The sequence below is a fragment of the Frieseomelitta varia genome, unplaced genomic scaffold (assembly GCF_011392965.1).
Source record: "Frieseomelitta varia isolate USP_RPSP 00005682 unplaced genomic scaffold, Fvar_1.2 scaffold_578, whole genome shotgun sequence".
Classification (NCBI taxonomy): domain Eukaryota; kingdom Metazoa; phylum Arthropoda; class Insecta; order Hymenoptera; family Apidae; genus Frieseomelitta; species Frieseomelitta varia.
Window position 1 is genome coordinate 45,718 of NW_025110343.1, and position 16,250 is coordinate 61,967.

General features: G+C 37.7%; 1 protein-coding gene across 1 annotated transcript in view; it reads left to right on the forward strand.

The window, feature by feature from the left end:
• The first annotated feature begins 6,276 nt into the window (after positions 1–6,276).
• Positions 6,277–16,250, forward strand: part of LOC122534173 (high-affinity choline transporter 1) — an 11,233-nt gene continuing 1,259 nt past the window's right edge. The window contains exons 1-7 of the mRNA XM_043664547.1: positions 6,277–6,298; positions 7,115–7,137; positions 7,824–8,165; positions 10,174–10,544; positions 12,256–12,560; positions 13,634–13,913; positions 15,379–15,596. Of these exons, the coding sequence (XP_043520482.1) occupies positions 10,271–10,544; positions 12,256–12,560; positions 13,634–13,913; positions 15,379–15,596 (1,077 nt within the window). The 5' untranslated portion in view covers positions 6,277–6,298; positions 7,115–7,137; positions 7,824–8,165; positions 10,174–10,270. The remainder of the gene's footprint in view (positions 6,299–7,114; positions 7,138–7,823; positions 8,166–10,173; positions 10,545–12,255; positions 12,561–13,633; positions 13,914–15,378; positions 15,597–16,250) is intronic.

A 16,250-nucleotide genomic window follows, 5' to 3' on the forward strand; every position in this document is an offset into this window, starting at 1 on the left:
ACATAAATAATTAAACTCGTATGAATTCTTTGGATAGATATATATTTTGTATTATACACTTTGGTTTCCTAATCACAGCACTTACAGAGCCTCGATGGTAGCGAACGAAGACTAGCAAAAAGAAGAAGAAGGACTTTTCCTCTTCGCAACCCGGTTTTATAGTCTCGGCTTGCGAAGAGGGGGAAAACTTTTTTCCCGCCTTTTTTCGGCTTTTTCCGGGCTTTTATTTTTGCTCGGGAAAAGGTGTCACTGGCTGCTTTAATGGAAACGCACCTTTCGACGGAAGGTTCCTGCGGAAGTACGTGGCGCTGTCTGGTGTTGCACGGAGGTAGTGGTAGCTACATACGCACATTCTATACCATCAGCTATAGTTTCAATTTCAGTTACGAGATGGCCATAGTATTCAGTAAAATGTAGCGACCGCTATCTCCGCGAAACACCAGATAGCGCCACGTACTTCCGCAGGAACTTTCCGTCGAAAGGTGCGTTTCCATTAAAACAGGCAACTACACCTTTTCCCGAGCAAAAATAAAAGCTCGGGAAAAGCCGGAAAAAGGCGGGAAAAAGGTTTTCCCCTCTTTGCAAGCAGAGGCTATAAATCCAGGTTGCGAAGAGGAAAAGCCCTTCTTCTCCTTTTTCGTTTTCTGTTCGTACAAGTCTTCGTTCGCTAATCGAGTGCTGTGAGTAATACATACTAAAGCTCCAATATAAAATATATACCAAAGTGTGTTATACAAAATATATATTTATTCAAAATTCATCTGAGTTTAATTATTTATGTAAGAATCCGTGGTAGGATTCTACATTACCTACTACGTGTTTCCTACAAAAATACAGTTTGTGATTCAGGATAGTATATTTAAAATATATCGCGTCTTTATGAGTGTACACTTTGAAATATGATTTATGTACTATAATTCGACGTATTTTGGTATTTACTTTTAGCGTACATAAATTTTTACATATTTTTAAATAATACGAAAGAACTAAGTTCAATCTTTCTAATGGAATAACAGCCAGGAAAGAAGTTACGAGCTCAACAATGGACTTAGAAACCACGAAATAATTAAATTCTGATTAAGAACCATAACTATAAAAATATTGTATTAGCATCAAAATATCTGACAACAAATAGAATGAACGTGAAAGTGATTGTCGTTGGTTTTATATTCGTTAGCATGCATCGAACGCAGCGAAGTGACAATATAAACAAGTGGAAAGTTTAGTTTTACTTAATGTGTATGTACATGTATATTAAGGAAGGTTAGAATGTCACAGACGAATTTAAAATGTCATCGACCACTTTCCATCTTTCTCCTAACAAGCGTAAAAATTTTTATTTCAACAAAGTGACATCGCAATCCTGTGACCCGTGGCGAAATAGAAATTAGTAATCTTCATACGTGATTCTTCACACGAAAGATCGAGGGACCAACGGTGGTTCTCGAAAGATATTCGATCAGCGCTCGACACGATTTTTCTAAGGTATGATATTTCTGCGGGCCAAAGGCTGCCTACGTTTGCTACGTTCAACAAGGGAAGAATAAGATGTTCTCCAAGTAGGAAGCAGTTGTCGATGAACAAAGTGGGTCACGAGCTGTGACCTCCGCGTCTTTTACACAACCTCGAGGACTCCGCTTCTCCACTTAATTACCTTCACGTCCTCCGTGTATGCGACGCGAAATTTTAGCACATCAAACGTAGCTACCGTGACGAGGAAAAATATTTCAGATAATCAGAGAGAGAGGGAAAGTGAGAGAGGGGTCAGGATTTCTTTATGAGAAGGAAATTGTATGGACGCCTCCGATTAGGAAGGAAAGAAACCATTTTTGAGAGATACATTTTATTATTACGTCTGAAGAAACAATTCGGTAAAGTAACTTATGGCAAATTCCTAGGTTAGCAGGCTTTTCCCAATTTTGACTATTTCGCTACAATTTTTCTTTTTTTTAGGAGCTTCATTTCGTTTTTAAAATGGGAAATTAACCGAGGGAAGAAATTATATAGTTCTTGTGTCTTTTTAAAGAAAACGTTGTGTTAAGAAATTTCTTTTTTCATGTCACAAAGATATTTTATATATTATATATTTTAAATATTGTATTCATAATTTAAATCATATAGATTATTCTTACTATTTGCTTACTAGCGTTTTACATAAACATTCGGTACTCGCCGCACACACCAAATAGTTGTGTTTATCATTAGCTTGTGAATAGCTCTGTTTATGTTTGTAACTTTCTTGACCTTCCTGATTGATTACTCTCTTGTTTTAGTGATGAACTGACCCTCTTATTGAAGAAACGGTAGCAAAATAGCCAAAACTAGAAATTTACCTTATTTATTTATATGAATAAATAATTTAGCAATTTGATGATGCAGGAAGAAAATTTGTTTAGTAATTCTAATTCTAATTAAGAGTTATACACGTGTGCTATGCAAGTTCATGTATACTATGAAATGTACGTAAAAAACGTTACGTAGATAAATATTTCACAAGAACGTCGGCTCACGCTTGTTAAATTTTATACATGTAATTATTGTAGATATATCTAAAAGTGAGCTTCTTTTCTCATGTTCCTCTACCATTTTTGTAAAGAAGTTCCCATAACTATTCCTCTGTATTCTTTTAGTGTACTTTTAATGATTTGTGATTTTTTAATTATGTGGCTTGTAATTATAATAACAATTAGCTATAATTAGCTACAAAGTTCGAAGTAAAGAATTTAGAATGGAGAAAAACTAAATTACCTACAAAGATAATAATACTACTTTTTTTTCATTCTTATTGCATTTCCATTGCAAGAATTTGATTTGATAGTTACCTGATTATTTCTGATGATATGAAACATCGTTGTCAGACGATGATGTTTATTTTTGTTTCTAAGCCAGTTTGATTGAAATTTACGTTTGCCTTTTATCTTTCCAGAGAGTCCAGAGAGTCACCAAAGCATCAAAATGAAATTGACCTTTGCGCTTCATTACATTTGCCTAATTGCCACTTTTGCTGCCGCTGGTACCACTGCCGCAACCAATCAAAATCTCCAAAAACAGAAATCGCTGGGAACACAGATAAAATAGTTGTTTTACTTTATTCTATGGGTTACTACAGTATTTCGAATGTAAATGATCTAGTCTTGGTCTTCGACATGGTAAGATTTGCAGCAAACACTTATAATGCTCGTTTCTTCAGCACTGATGATTTTAAAACATGAAAGTGGAAGTTCATGAAATGCTTTACCCTAAAGTCAACAGCTCAATCTTGAATAATTCGTGTTCGTTTGTAGTCGAGCATTGTTTTACAAATTCTCTTGAATTCTCTTTGCCATCCACAATACCTTGTCCTATGGTATATCAATCCCAACTTAACATTACAAGAATTTCCCATGAGAGATAGAGTTGCTTCATTCATCTCTGTCAACCCCTCACGATATGTCATTCTGTTTCATTATCGGATGATAATATAGTAAGCAATGTACAAATATAAATATACAAACGTGAAAATTTCTATTAGAGTATGCTACATAAGAATGACTATATTATTTATATGAATGAATGATATGAATTATATTACTAATCAGTGTTGTAAATTTTGGAGGACTTTCAAAATTAATGTAATGAATTCTATGATGGTAACGCACAATGCATAGTGTGTTATGTGAGCGAGAGAGGTTGCCACTTTTATTTTAAAATGCACGCACAACATCCCTTCTACGAGAACATCACGTGTGTCACGACGCGTCCAGTATAAGAGCCACGGACTCGAGTTGCCCTTGATACCCGTGGAACCCGGTTCCAACGTATCCTGTTACGACGTTCCGGAGTGCACGTGCCTATTGTCGTCTGGTGCTTCACCTGACACGTGGCAATTTTCAATTCCCCAGTTCGTACGACACGGACTGCTTGACTTTTTGATGTGACACTTGACAGAGGAGCTAACCCCGCTTGAATCCCCTTCGCCTAACAGCATCTGGCTGTTTTATTCTTTTTAATTAGAATGCATGATTAAACGCTTGCCAGCAAGTATCAGATGACATAAAAAGTTTTAATTGACAGTGAAAATATGAAAATCAGAATGTTAAGCATCCTCTGTGCAATTCTTACAACTGTATTAAATAAGTTAAACACAAGATTTATGACACAAAATTTGTTCTTGCCAGGTCTTACGACATGATAAAACATGGTAAAAAGTTATAAAGATATTATTTTTTTAATAGTCTATATATTTATCTTTGGTTTTTATATCAGAAACAAAGCGAGAACCATAAATCTCTTCCTAAATATAGTTGTACACAGAAAAGTAGTTTTGAACAATTTACATATTTTAAAATATTAATAATATATATTGATAAAATTCATCGTATTAAATTATTGACAAAACAGAATGTTACATTAGTGGTTATTCATTAGTAGTAAAAGTTTAAGCAATAATACATTTAATTCTCATTATACATTTATATACATATATATAATATTTACTTATTACGCATTTTATGTTGCAAGACGCTCCGTGATAAAATCAAGTTCTCGAACATAGAGGGTGGTTCAGTACTGGAGTCTAGATATAAAAGCGAAGGTATAATTTCTAGATCCGAAAGAGTGGGTCAAGTGATATCGACCATACAGAAGCAGAAGAGATATAGGAAGATTCGGTTTCGCGATTCATTCTGGAAGCATCTTTGTTTAGCCTGAACGACCAACTATATTTGCTCTTTCACATTGTGTCGTCTACCAGACCAACTAGGTATATTTGTCTATGCTTTCTGTTGACCTATAGCAAACGTGGCGGCAACGATGCAATTTATTGCTCAACCATTAATAGCTTTTCCCGTATTCAGCTTTTTTTTTTTTTTACTTCTGACGTCAGCATTGGCCATGCCTCGCCGGATGAACTTGCACGACGAATGCATTTTATTTAAAGTACGACGAGTGAAGTACACCGAGGTACGCGAGACAAGTGAAAGTCGTGGACGAATCAGAACGTAAATCTAGAGTGTGAGAAGTGACTTATATTCGTTAATTAATAGGTACCGTTTCAATTGAACGGCTGCTGACTTTATCCTACAATCACCGATTGATTCTTTCATCTACGGTTTTTAATTGCTTATTAAAACTCTTGATAAACTAGACTAACACGAACGAGAAATTTTTGTTCGTTAGTAGAATTCTGAGGAAAATAAATCGTTTAATTATTGTACATCAAAGTTTTGTAATTAAAAATTAGCACTAGGAACGAGCTTAGATAGATTTTATTTGTTTAATAAATTGTAGCTTTTCTCAAAAAGAACTATGAAAAGTATCGATTCTGTCTAACTTTTTGCATGCTGTTTTTTTAAATCAATAATTAATTAATAATATCTGTAATGATGCGCATTCATGCAAAATTTTAATGGGCAATTAAAAAATGTAAATTGAACGAGTCATTGCTCTTCATCTTCTTTATTAAAATTTTATCCTTTTTTTTTTTTAATATGTTTGTTCTGAATGACACATTCGTTAATTTAATATAACGTTATACATCTTTGTCAATTCATTCATTGTTATGCACAACGATTACGATGTATGACGCGAGGCTCATGCGTTTTATAGTGTTTCGTTTACGAGGTCATACGCCTTTCCACCTTCATTGACGCGATCCTCGACCATTACCTTCCTCCAGTTTACGTGTACGCGCAGTCTCACCTGGAAGACCTGCACACCTCGCGATAGATCTCTGACTCATACAGCTGATCAATGACACCTACGTTACCTACAATTCTCACGTCGATCAATAATCGCAATCAATAAACACCTGAGTTATAGAATTTCTTTAAGGACTTGTTTCCCGAGCGATCACCTTTTATAAACGAGTAAATAGAGGGAAATGATAGGTAGTACGCAAAATTGATTATTTGAAAAAAATTTATTCTCAATATTCAATGTATTTAAATGATTCCTAATCTTTTACTGTCCACATTCCTCCAATTCCTCCTTCTGTTTCAGGAATCGTTCAACCATCCAGAAACAGTCAACTATACTTGCGGTGCTTACGTCACGCTTCCCCGTGAAGCAACAAATCTCTTCCCAAAATCCAATGACCAAATGTCACACAGTTGCGATTTTGTTTTTAACGAAATTGAATCTATTCATTCGCATTGACCCGAGCGAAGTGGGAACTCGATTCGATGGTGCTTGCTGCGTTTCCGCCCACCTAGATTTTCTTTGGCTCGTGTAATTAGCCGAACTAGCCTAACTTACCTGTAATCACATGGTAAGATACCTGTCCAGAGAGAGAGAGAGAGAGAGAGAGAGAGAGAGAGTGGTGCCCGTTCAGCTGGATTTCTCTCGTTGATACGCGTGAACCACGGGAAGAGAGAAAAAGAGAGAGTGAGAGAGAGGGAGAGAGAGAGAGAGAGAGAGAGAGAGAGAGCTCATGTCTGTCGCGGTATTTTAGGCGCAGACTCGCGGTTCTTCACCGAGTCCACGCCCCCGACTTCGATCCCGTCAGGGGTTCGAGAGAGGAGTGTGGACACGGAGAGGGAAGTAGTGGTGGGCGGATAACAGAGAGGCACGAATTAGAAGGGTGAGCGCGAGCGAGATGCGAGCACAGCGTGAGGGTAGCACGCACCCCCCCGTGAGTCTGTATGACGTCACGAGGGTCGAATCAATATCACGGAACCATTCCTCCGCTGCCGGTCCTTGACTACGAGAAAGATACCGACCGTTCAGTACGGGGTGGCCTCCACGACCGTTAAGGACACCGAGAGCGCGTCGTTCCAACGAGAACGACCACGGTGACAACGGCGACGACGACGACGACGACGACGACGACGACAACGACGATAAAGAGGAAGACGAGGACGAGAACAACTGTCGCGGCTATTGCACTCGTTACTCGTCATCCTCCGGTACTTCCGCCACATTTTTACGTTAGATTCTCGCGTCCATGGTATCGTCATCTTCCTTCGCGCGGTCCCACGATTTTTCATAGTCGTCGTCCGCTGATTTTCAAAGAAATTCTACGCAACCGTGAATGATCCGCGCTCAACAGTGCGATCGGCAAGAGATCGTTAAATTGTTCGCCACCTGCGAACGGTTGAAACGTGCGCGAGTGGTAGAAAGGGTTTCGAAGACCGAGAGAGCATCAAAATCGGTGTACCTGTAAGTACAGTTTTCCCTCATCGATTCTGCAGTTCGATAGCTTTTGTTTGACGAATGAGAGTTTCACAGACTCCCCCCGCTGATGGCTTTCAACCTAGATAGAGTTGTTTTATGTACCACACACGATCAATTTTGTGTACCGCGTTGTCTGCTGTTGTTGTTCAGTTCTCTGGTGATGGATTATGCGTGACACCGTTAGCTGTCGCCAAAGTTGTTGCGATCTACCGAAGAAAAATACTTTCCTGCGAGGGGAAAAAAGTCGACTGGTATCGGTTACATAAGACGCACTCTTCCTCATACGTATACGCGGTTACGATATTTCCTGGGAATAATTTCGCAGGGATGCAACGTTCGTCATCGTCGTGCCGTTCAATCACAACACATTAATTAGAATAAGTCACTTTACAAGTTACAGAAATTAATACAGAAATTAACAGCAAAGACGTTTTGCTATTGATATTATCGTGAATGTTCAAATTACAAAATATGTGCATTGACACTCGTGCAACGGACGATTCCTCTTCTTCTCTAAAAGTACGATTAGAAAGAAAAGAATTCGATTATATTCGATCGCTCGTTCGGACAGAGCGAAAGCTTCAAATCCCGCTACTACATTCGTCTCTGTTTTCACGGAACGACATACGTGAAGACACGTATCTGGGTGGATGCAGCTGGATGTATTTCAGATTCGGGTGGAGGACCGTACTGATCGACAGGATCGGTACTGGTGCCGTTGGCGACGAAGTAGAATCTCGAGGAGGAAGGAAAAGCAGCTGAAGGGAAGCAGCCACGCTTGGTGAGTTGGGTGAAAATCGATGGCCATCAGCGCCCATGGGCGGCCTCGCGTTTAGAACAAGGAATAGCCCCTCCCAGAAGACCTCGCTCCGGTGGGGCGACTGCTGCCCCCCAAATCCCAACCCTCCGTCGTCGTCGGCCGTCTGGAAGGACCATCATCAGGACATGCCGCCGGTACCCGTGTGAGGCTGTCCCCCACTACTTCGTGATTGTACCCCTCGGGGTCTTCAGAGGTATTCCTCATTAATTCTTACCTCACGCATTCTTCCATTTCCTCCACATTTACGCATGCCTCCCCGCATAAGCTACCGCCTCGTGTACTCTTTCACGTTATGGTTAAGCCGTAGTTGTCACTGACTCACCACTATCCCTGCCTCTCCGTGTCTCCTCCTCTTCGTGCGTGGCAAAGATTTGAATTTGAAAGGCTATATTTTAGTTGCGGGCTATATTACAGTTGCGGGCAATAGTAAATTTGTCGAGCGTTGCTCGTGTCAGCTGATGAGTATCGCGATCTTTTTATAAATCGCGTAGAACATCAAATGTAGATTCGCAGAGTTTTTTTTTCTTTTTTTTTTTTATTTTTACACGATATTACTTTTTTTTTCTTTTTTGTTAAAATATGCAACTTCAAGCAGAGAACTTGATTTGTGTAGTAACTTTAAGTTAGCGAAACTTTTTTTAAAATTAGTAATACTGATATGTAAACCTTAACTTTGTTATTGCAAGGAAATTTTAATAGACAGAACTCTTTCAATTTCAATGTCATTTCAAATAAGTGCCCGTCTCGCGCGAAGAAAATGATACAGCTTTGTCTGTTGATTTCGCTGCACTTACTGACAAGAACCTTGAACCTTCGCGTTTTATTTTTGTTATCTTGCTTTTTTACGTTAATGGGACTATGTGTTTTACTTTTTTTTTTTTTTTTTTTTTTTTTTTTTTTTTTTTTAAAAANTTTTTTTATAGAAAAGTTAGCTCTGTATAGTGTGAAGCAAGACTAATGGGATTAGAGGGTGAACTCAGCCGGGCGATTTAAATGCCTTCTGGGTAGGAGCATAGAGTTTACACTTAACTGCACGCATTAGACGCGAACTGATCGACCACGACGTTAATTGACTAGAAAAGCAGAATGCAATTTCACCAAGGTGATTGAATTCAGAAGGAAATGTAGATTTAATGATACTGTAACATTCGAATGTAACACTGCGATATTAATCATTAAATATTCAATAAGTAATGTTTCTTAAAGCAATTTTATTTTATGCTTTAAAAATTTATTAGTTGAGTTTGTTTAATGACAAGTTAATTGAGTATAGAGTTAACTATAATTAAAGCCCTAGTTGTTGAGTGAATTTAATTGCATGAAATACAGCTTGTTGCAATAATTTTTCCAACATGGCGTAGTTTCGTTATATAAATTAAATACAATGTGTTGTATTATACTTGTTTGATCGAGACTAGGAAAAGATAGAGAAAACTTTCATACATCTACGGAAATCGTTTAGCGTTGCAGTTAATATAATTTTAATAGTAGCCTTGTAATCCTAACAGTTCGCTGTTTTTTCATTACCCATCGCTTCTCAATTTCTCTGTTGCTTTTCTTTTCTTGACTTCGACTATCCGTGGGCAAACTAGGTTGTTGTCGACTTAAGAGGAATTTTGTGCCTTAGATTTCTTGCCTCTGGATTTTTCATCCTTATTGAAAGAAGTTTCAAATATTTATGAGAAATTTAAGAGCGAAGAAATGCATAGAATATATTATAACAATATGTTTGTACTAGAGCGAAGAAATGCATAGAATATATTATAACAATATGTCTGTACTTTTAACGAGGGATCGTTATGATTCTTCTGATTTTCTGATCTTCATGGATGCCAAGACCCTGTTTTAGAAAATTATAATCAATCCATTTTCTTCTTTTTTCAAACTAGAATCTGTGATCTATACGTATTATCGCGCAGTGCGTTCGTTGGTCAAAGAAAAAATTGTCTCAAAATAAAATTAAGGGATGAAGCAACTCTACTTACTTTCTATTCACAAACACAAATTTCCATGAACATTTATAGCCACATCGTATGATTCATTCAACTATGATTATTCAAAAGTCGAAACCCCAAACTACAAAACTACTTTTCTAGACGAACAGAATCCAGTTTGCCTACGGCGGTTTGATATTATCAACGATCAATTATCCCTCGAAATTATCCTCTAAATGGAGCTTGTCTCCTTCCATTTGTAAACAGGTATCCGAATCTCCCAAAATCAGATCGACCGCCATACTTCTCGGACTTGCGTCTCCGTCAGTTCGAGTTCACGCAAGTGGACCCGTACTCCCCGAAGATGATCAACTTTGCCGGTCTCGTCTCAATCGTTCTGTTCTACGTGCTGATCCTGGCCGTAGGAATATGGGCGGCCAGGAAGAAGGAAACTGGCAACGATTCCGAGGAGGAAGTGATGCTAGCTGGTCGTTCGATCGGCCTGTTTGTCGGGATATTCACGATGACAGCGACCTGGGTCGGCGGTGGTTATATCAACGGCACCGCCGAAGCGATCTACACGAGGGGCCTCGTTTGGTGTCAGGCTCCATTCGGATACGCCCTTAGCCTCGTTTTCGGTAAGTTTTACCGCGGAACTCTTCGCTCCGTTGATGATCGTCGGAGGGTTGAAGGTCATAGCTCGAAATATTCTGTATCTATTGCATTACAATGTTATCTTGCGACAATATATTTTCCTTTTAATTTTTCTGCCGTATTTTATCTATTAAAATATATTATAATTTGCTATATTATCGAAAAAGAATGATCTGATATTTGCTTTCGACATAAAACGCCATTAACCCTTCGAGTTTTAACGTCGAGTTACACACGTAGTAGGAATTACGGTTCCGATTCGATGGTAAAAGCAAATTGTAGCCCCCACGTGAACGTGAATTTGAATTTTCAATTTTAATTCTTCAAACTGAGGAGTAATAAATGCAAACTATATGTATACAGTTCAATGTTTTACATTTGACACGATGCAACATGTTATGGTAATTAACGTTCAGTTAGAAGACTGAGAAGAAAATCGTAAAGCAATTAATATTAAATATTAATATTGAATATTAAAATAATATCTAAAAGAAAGAAAAATGTTTTATAATACGTTTGTAAAAGTTAGTCAGAACAATGTCAGTTCAAAAATTAATAAACGATTAAACTGTTAGCATTTTCTAGTGATTTATACAAAGACTTGCCTAATATACATGTATATATATATATAATTAACGTATATTTATAATTTTATATATATATATATATAATTATATATTTATAATATTATAATATTATATTTTATATATAAAAATTATATATTTATATATATAAATTTTATATATAAAAATTATATATTTATATATATAATTATATATTTATAATATTATAATATTATATTTTATATATAAAAATTATATATTTATAATTACGTACATTATGTATAATTATATATATATATATTATATATATATGTACTTATCCGTGAGAAATATTATGTAATTTGTTTACTTGTGGTTTAATTTTTCTCTAACTTTGCATATATTTAGCAAATGTATGTGCAATAGTATAAAAACAATTTGTTTCGATAAATTGCAATTTGTTACACAATTTTTGTATAATCAATTATTTTCTATCACGCCGTTCGATTACTTTCGTTGCACGCTGTGTACACTGCTTTTGATTCGATTGAAGATATTTCTCTCGCGTCTATTTTTTTCTCAGTTAGAAAAAGCTTATGATCGTTTGAGAACTTCGCAGTTCTTGCGGCGTAGTATAGCATGGTAATAGATCGCTGGTAATGAAGACTCCTACGTATAATAACTTTCTAACGTGGTCGAATGGCCTCGAGAAAGAATAACATGGTGTGTATAACCATCCATTGAAACTATAGGCGCCTATTCACTGAATGATTGTATGAAAAATGTATACGCTATATAATGACGTGTACAGCTTGGCAAGGAATTTGGAAAATTCTATACCAAATTGCCGGATCTCTGTGCAAATTCCCTGTTTCTACGATACACGTGTTGTATATTTCATTTAAAAAGAACTGTACTTTTAAATAGCTCGAGAGAAATACTCGTGAAATAGAAACTTGTCTAACCCGAATAATGATATATTGTAGTTATCAATCGTATAAACATTCTGCGAATTGTTTCCCAAATTTATAACTTGCCACACCCATAAATGATACGCAGTAGCAAATTGTTAAAAACAATATTAACATCGAATACGCATATCGATTCGATACGACTCGATTTGACTAATTTATCAGTATTAATCGCGTTGCAGGTGGTATATTCTTCGCGAACAAAATGCGAGAACAGGGGTACATCACGATGTTAGATCCTCTTCAAGATGCGTTTGGCGAACGTATGGGAGGTCTTCTGTTTCTTCCTGCCCTCTGTGGCGAGGTCTTCTGGGCCGCAGGTATTCTGGCAGCCTTGGGCGCGACGCTGGCGGTCATCATCGACATGGATCAGGGTGCCTCGGTCATTTTGAGCGCCTGTATCGCTGTTTTCTATACACTCTTCGGAGGTCTTTACTCTGTTGCTTATACCGATGTTATTCAACTTTTTTGCATCTTCATAGGATTGGTAAGTTGGAGCCAAGTTTATTCCACCGCTCTCACTTTATTCAGAGAAATAAAAAAATGTAGATACGCTTTTTCTACATCACGATGTTATATATTACAAAATAAAAAAGAATACAAGTTTCCTTACGAGAGAGTTTTATAATTTCTTATTATTTAAACGATATCAATACTTTTCAGAACGCCATCGACATAGGGGGAGTTATAATCATAATTTGGAATTCCGTTTCTTTTTTTTTTCTTGGATTTCGCTTTACTAAATCTCTTCTATGTAATTTAATGCACAGTGTATACTTCGATAAAGAAAAGTCATTTGTCACATTATTTATGTACGCTTTGGCTTAAATCTGTTACGATAACTTTCTCCTTTGCTCGATAAGGAATCGATAAATCAAATCATTCTTTCTATAGGTTATTGTTATATTTATTTACAGTTAACTCTTGTTTCATAAAGGCCTTTGGGGAAATTTGTCATGCAGGGTTGCAACTGGCGAAGGTTATCATCGATTTTACTCTTACTGCTTTTGCGAACATGTTCGATATTTTGTTGCAATACATTCTGCTTGAAGTAATTGAATATTTATTTCTCAGAAACAAAAAATTTCCCGTTTCTTAAGTACATTTTCTCCGTTTTGTGTCGTTACGTACTCTGCAAAATAAAATGATCGATGTTACGAAAATAACACTGTATCGCGTTGTCAAGTGGTTTCTATTTAAAGCAATACATTATTAAAACATAAGGTTTTATTTCATCGAGTTGCCCGGTTATCTAGAGAAAACCGGCTTTGCAGATCGATAACAGGGGCTCAAGTACGCGTATTTATATTACCAAATTCATTCAATGTTACGTAGACAGTGACCTACTTTGTCCGTCGTTATCAAGTCGTTTATTCCAAAAACTTGTCAGCTTGAAGAATTGAGAAAAACGTAGAATATTCTCTTGAGGAGATCAGAAATAACCTGAAAATGACTTTTGATCTTTCAATTTGCATTCTAACGAAATGCAGAAGTATTTCGTCGCGTCGCGATGATGACGTACAATTTTTTAAACAGACATTGTCACGATTCTGTTTATAGTGGATGTGCATTCCATTCGCTTGGGCTAATCCGAAAGTACAATCTCTCAAATCCATGGAGGTGGACTGGATCGGCGAGGTGAAACCAGATGAGTATTGGTCTTACATAGATTATGGACTTTTATTGATATTCGGCGGCATCCCCTGGCAAGTATACTTTCAACGGGTTTTATCTTCGAAAACGGCTGGAAGAGCGCAACTGTTGAGTTACGTGGCTGCGGCGGGCTGTATGCTCATGGCCATCCCTCCTGTTCTGATTGGCGCGATCGCCAAAGCAACGCGTGAGTAAAATTCTTACTTTAACCAAACATGTTTATACTTTTTCTTTTTTTGTTAATCCACTGGAGAAACTAACCTTACGCCAGAGAAATTTTGTTTTGTTAATATCACGGAGGTAGAGGCAATTCTAAAAAACGAATTGAAACGTTTGTAACGTCTCCATTGCTCAATTCCTGACGAGTTGCAACAACATTCTCGCGCTCTTAAATTTCTGTAAAATTTTCCTTCGGACGCGCGTAGACTGTAACAATTGACTGTATGATGCTTATTTATTACTTCGTCCTTGCACTATTTATTCGCACGCGTTATATTACAACATGAAACATTCAAGACGAAGGATGTTCGTACCATAAATAAGCGCCATCTGAGCTCTCTTATATATCATCCGGCGGCGACCTCGTGTTTTACGACAACGAGTCGTAATTCTCGCAATTACTCTGGATAATTTCACCGGTAGAATTTCCCGAGAGAACAATCGTGAGATTTTTGCAAATTCGTTCGAATCCGCACGTTCAAACACGTTCCAGCTGTTCGTTCGTTAGAACGAACGGAGGCTAATTCTAATTTCATCGCGTATTAATAATAAACGAGTGGTTTGTTCGGGTCGTGTCTCTCTACGTGTCACCTCTTCGGCTTTCGTCCGAGGGGAAGAGAAACACGTTTTCATGGGTGCCCGAATCTAAAGGGGATTGAATTAGACCCGGTTTGCACGTCATCTCCCCCCCTCAGCTCGCGTTTCTAGGCTACTTGACATTTGGTAGCACTGCAGAGAGAGGACTACTGGTATTTACAAGGTTCCTGGGCTAAGTAGGTCGGTGTTGTAACGGGAAGGGTGTGTGTGTGTGGGCGAAGGGTGCCTCGATATCCCACAGCGTGTACAATAGCGTGGGATTTTATCATATGGTGTTCTCCCGGGACCGAGGGCGAGGGTGATAATGCGAGTCGTACACTAACGTAGGGCACAATGGAACCGCTGGAACTAATACGATACACTGTATCGGTATCTCGTGTATTTTTATTCCGTTACGCAGAGATAAATAATTTCTTATCTGGCGGATTCTTTTTTTTTTTTTCTTTTCTTTTTTTCATATATTCGAGCACGTTATCAGAGGTTAGATTTATGGGGAAATGAGTGGCGAGATAATAAGTATCGTACACTCGTGTAATGTTTAATTATTCCCTCCTAGTCTGATTGCTTTTGCTAATTGTAACGCTCAAGTGACATCGTTGACACGCAATTTTACAACAGAGATTAGCAACAGTACAATTGGAAATTTTAAATTGAAATTAAAAATTTCAAAGTTGATTGTTGTTATTGCTTTCTGCACTGTTATTGTTAGCCAGTGATGCCCAGTTGAGAGTTAACGTCATTTAGTTAATTCCCTCACGTTTTTCAATTTCATATCGAAATCAGATTGATCATTACTGCGACTTTCTCAAAACGACTCGTTTAACAATCTGTTGTAGCTTGGAACGAGACAGGATACAACGGTCCATATCCTTTGACCGAAACAGAAACAAGCATGATTCTGCCAATGGTTTTGCAGTATTTGACGCCAGATTTCGTTTCCTTTTTTGGGTTAGGCGCAGTGTCAGCAGCGGTGATGTCTTCGGCGGATAGTAGCATCCTTTCGGCTAGTTCCATGTTCGCCAGAAACGTTTATAAATTGATCTTCCGTCAGAGGGTAAGTTCTCCGTCCTTACGTAGATGGTCGTTTATCTGTTTTTAATTTCGTGCTGTGCCCATGCATTTTAATCGTTCGACGAAATCTCGCCTGAAATCATCGCTTCTAATTTTATTTGACATCACGTGTCGCACATATCATCATTGCCAAGCAATTATTTTCATCTCATTGTTCATCGTTATCATTATCATCGTCATCACCATCATCATGCGTTCTCCATCTTCGATTGTGGCGTTGAAAGTGGTTGCAAAATTCGAGTGTAGTAACTGTTTCGAGGATCGATTTTTCATTGCTTCTCGAATGAAGACGGAGACGAACGTAACGAAAAAAAAAAAAGAAAAAAAAAGAAATTGAAATCCATATAATCACCGGACAGTTGATCCGTTGACGAACAAGGCGAAGTCAGGACTGCGACAACGCTTTAGGTATCGATCAGCTCCCTCCGAGTAATGAAACGACCATGCAGTTTCAAATAGTTCTCGTATCCAAACACGTGATACGCAGATTCCTTCCAACCGTGTCAGTACTTCACACACGCGTGAATATGGATCACACGTTATCGATAAACGATCCCCTCGTGCGTATCGCAATTCATTTAGTTGTGCAGTTTCACGGGCAAAACGTAACAGTGTGTCCAGAAAAAAAGAAAAAAAA